The sequence below is a fragment of the Myotis brandtii genome, unplaced genomic scaffold (genome assembly GCF_000412655.1).
Source record: "Myotis brandtii unplaced genomic scaffold, ASM41265v1 scaffold78, whole genome shotgun sequence".
Classification (NCBI taxonomy): Eukaryota; Metazoa; Chordata; class Mammalia; order Chiroptera; family Vespertilionidae; genus Myotis; species Myotis brandtii.
This window is the reverse complement of record NW_005371131.1, coordinates 999,404-1,002,989: the sequence shown is the minus strand read 5'-3', so window position 1 is coordinate 1,002,989 and position 3,586 is coordinate 999,404. Positions and strand designations below refer to the sequence as shown.

At 61.0% G+C, this 3,586-nt stretch overlaps 2 protein-coding genes across 4 annotated transcripts in view; one reads left to right on the top strand and one right to left on the bottom strand.

The window, feature by feature from the left end:
* The window catches only part of CDC42EP1 (CDC42 effector protein (Rho GTPase binding) 1), a 4,870-nt gene extending 3,948 nt beyond the window's left edge, over positions 1–922 (top strand). For 2 of the 3 annotated variants that reach the window (XM_014530847.1, XM_005883222.2), the window contains exon 4: positions 3–922. In XM_014530847.1, coding sequence (XP_014386333.1) covers positions 3–391 — 389 coding nt within the window. In that variant the 3' untranslated portion in view covers positions 392–922. The other variant, XM_014530846.1, reaches the window with a different exon arrangement.
* Positions 923–1,463: 541 nt separating this feature from the next.
* Positions 1,464–2,204, bottom strand: LGALS2 (lectin, galactoside-binding, soluble, 2). The gene is given in 4 exon segments (XM_014530845.1): positions 1,464–1,764; positions 1,766–1,863; positions 2,020–2,108; positions 2,111–2,204. Coding segments are annotated over 4 exon segments (282 nt in total). The 5' UTR covers positions 2,160–2,204; the 3' UTR covers positions 1,464–1,718.
* Positions 2,205–3,586: the final 1,382 nt, after the last annotated feature.

Sequence of the window (3,586 nt, the reverse complement as noted above, 5' to 3'; positions counted from 1 at the left end):
CCCCCCAGCCCCTGCCTCAAGCCCCCCAGCCCCTGCCGCAAGCCCTCCACCCCGTGGACGCTGCCCCAATGGGGTAACTGCTGGGTTTGGCCCAGTGGCGGAGGCGAGGGCCAGCCCCGTGGGGGAGAGTCCCCGTGCACCTGCTGACATGGCCCCTGGCAGGCACTGGGGAGCCGGCTGGAGTGGCAGCCGGGGCAGCCGCCACTACACTGAGATGGATGCGCGGCAGGAGCTGGTGAAGGTGCTGCCCCAGGGGCGGGCCTCTTGGGAGAGCCTGGATGAAGAGTGGGGGGCACCCCAGGCAGGCAGTCGGGCCCCTGTGCCCAGCACGGTGCAAGCCAACACCTTCGAGTTCGCCGATGCTGAGGAGGACGATGAGGTCAAGGTGTGAGCCGCTGAGCGTGGGCTCGGGACCCCGCCCAGCCTCCGGCCACTCACTGCCCTGAAGAGCCCAGGTGCAGAGCTCGCCCTACCTGTCACCTGGGTCCTGCTGACGATGGATGGAGAACCCACACTGCCCCCCAACCCTCCACGCCTCTGCTGGACAGACATGGGAGGGAGGCCAGTCCTGGGACCTGGGTGTTCCCGAGGACCCTGCCGGGCTGACCTGCTTCCCCCCACTGCCGCTCTGGACCCCGTGGCCCTGCCTCCGGCCCCGCCCCCACCGGCTGGAGGGCCGGCCTCACAGAGCCGCCTTTGTGTGGGGAAGCTGTCCTTGCTGGTGGGGGGTAGGGAGCATACCACACAGGGCCTCTGTCTCCTCCCAAAGGGGCCGCCTGCCCAGCTCATCCTGGAGCTTCCCCAACGTGCCCACCCCAAACCCCCCTTGTCCCAGAAGCCTCGAGGTAAAATCAGGTGTGACCCCACCTTCTTGTGCACCCCAGACCTGCCTCCGGGTCCCGATTAAAAAGGCTTTTTGAGACGCGGTGTCCTGCGCGATGTTTGGGGACCTGGGAGTACGGTGTCAGCTCCACCTGCTTCCATGCCCTCAGCACTGGGTTTGGAAGCCAAGGACCCCCTAGGGCCCCCAGCGCACGCAGGGGCCGAGAGGGTAATGAGTAACCAGGCTGGAAGGAATGTTCCTGAGATAAGAGGCCCAGGTGGGAGCCCTTATCTGCAGTTCCGGGAACAGCCCCTGGCCCAGGTGCCTGGATCAGTCCCTGCCTCTAATCCCACGGGGCAGCTTGGCACTTGCCCTGGTGATAACAGGGGGCGGGCAGGCAGGAGTGGGTGCTCAGAGGTGTTTGGAAGGGTGTCCCAACTCCGGCGTGGCAGTCCTATGCCCTGTGCCTCAGTTTCCTCCTCTGTATCATGGAAATGCATGGGGAACACTAACCAGTTTCTGCCACAGAAAGACTGGATAAAGGTGGATTCTTTTTTTCTTTCTTTTTTTTGATTTTTTTTTTTAGAGAGAGAAAGGGAGAGGGAGAGAAACATCCAATCGGTTGCCTCTTGCACACCCCCTACCGGGGATTGAGCCTGCAACTGGGCATGTGCCCTGAACCAGTGACCGCCTGGTTCATACCACTGAGCCACACCAGCTGGACAAAGGTGGATTCTTAAATTGGCCTTAGCCTTGGGGGAGGAGAGGGGTCAGAGGGGCAGGGAGTACAGGCGGGGAGCCAGGACCCAGGGGCTGCTGGGCCCGTGTGACTGGGAAGGAGCTCAGGATAGGAAGTCGGTGCGAGGGCTCTGTCGTTCCCGTGAGCGCCGCCCACTCAGTCAAGCTTGGAGGAGGAGATGTTGAACCCACCCAGCACTCGGGGAGCTCAGGTGGCTGTGGCCCAGCCTGTTGGGAAAGGTCATCTGGTGCCTGTCTGGCAGCTTCACCTTGAATCTGTCACTCTCGAAGGTCACGGTGAACTGCAGGGGGAGGACAGGTGTCAGGGAGGCAGGAGGCACCCTGGGAATGGGCCAAGCCAGGGCCCGGTGGCTCAAGCACGGTCTAGCCCAGGGCTCCCTACCATCTGGGCTCTCCCTCTGGCATTGTCCTCAGGCCCCTTTCCCCTTGGACCTCACCTTGACCTCTGACTCTGGGCTGAAGCACAAGTGATCTTCCCATTGCTCCTGCCCCCAGTTGCTACCCTCCAGTGAGTTGCAGACAATGGTGGGTTGAAATGCAGGTCCAGCTTCTCTGTCCCCTGGCCCAGATTAATCATAAAGCTGTGGGGGGGGGGGGAGGAGGGAGACGGGGGAGACGGGTGAGGATTAGGGGCCAGTCCTGGGTAACACAGCTTGCGTTGCAGGATCTTAGTAAACCACAAGCTGGAAGAATCACCGAAGAAAGTTGTTTATTGAGGTCTGTGCCTTAAAACGAGGGAGGTGACACCTCGGTCCGACTGGGCAGCGGGGTGTCACGTTGCACTAGAAGCACAGGACTGCGGTTCTCTACGGACGGGTACCTGGCAGGGACGGTGTCAGCAGCTGAGTGTCCATCGTGGGGGAGAGAATTGTCCTTGCTCCTGAAGACCTATCAAGTTTGACCATAAACAGTTGTCAACCAAGGCGGGGAGCTCCCTGTCCCTAGAAGTATGCGATCAGGGTTGTGTGACTCCTGGGGGCAGTCACTCCAGAAGCCTGGGTTACACCTTCGGAGTCCCTGGGGGTGGGAGGTCTCAGGCCAGCGGTATCCCACTTTCCTGCAACCTGGAGGGACCCAAGTAGGAGACGGGTGCGTTTTCTCTCGGCTCCTTTCCCGTGCACCTGCCTGTCCCCTCCCCAACCAAAAGGTGATGGTGGTCAGTTCCAAGAAATGCTGACGTTCTACACACACAGGAGCCTCGTGCTGAGCCGTAACCCTCCAGGTGGATAAACATCTGCTTCTAATGGAGAGGATGCGAACGCAGCCACTTGGCGCCCCCTGGTGGCTGCCTCTGGTTTAACATGGCGAAAGGCTGGCCTCCTGCCCCTCAGCTGGGTAAAGAGGGTGGGTCCTGGGGTTTAGCTTTCAGTAGAGGCACCTGGCCCACAGGGGCTGGGCAGCGCATCCACCTCCAAGCTGGTTGGGAGAATTCGAGATCGTGTGCGTGAAGCCGCACGCACAGACTCAGCAAACTGAGGGGCAACCTTCATTATGGTTACTTCCTGTGAGCCAGGCTCAGGGGGTGCAGCTGCACAGTAGGGATGCTGTGGGATTGTATAGGCCCAGCATCCCTGTCTCCCCTCAACAAAGTCTGAGGCCTGGAGAGAGACTGGGAGGCAAAGCTGGGGTGGGGTGTGGGTGGTCCAGGTCTAGTGCCCACTTTGTCCCTAACTGGCTGAGTGACCTGAGGCCAGCTGTGCCCCTTTCTGGTCCTCGGTTGCCCCATCCCACATAATAAAAGGGTAATATGCAAATTAACCCTCACGCCCTCACAAGATGGCTGCCTACAACCAGGCTGGCAGGGGGGTTAGTGAGGGATGACCAAACGACTGAACAGCAGGCTGCGTGGGGCAACCAGGCCAGCGGGCGGTGGGGGGGCAGTTAGGGGCAACCAGGCAGGCAGGTGAGCGATTAGGAACCAGTGGTCCAGGATTGTGAGAGGGATGTCTAACTGCTGGCAGTCAGACATCCCCCAAGGGGTCCTGGATTGGAGAGGATGCAGGC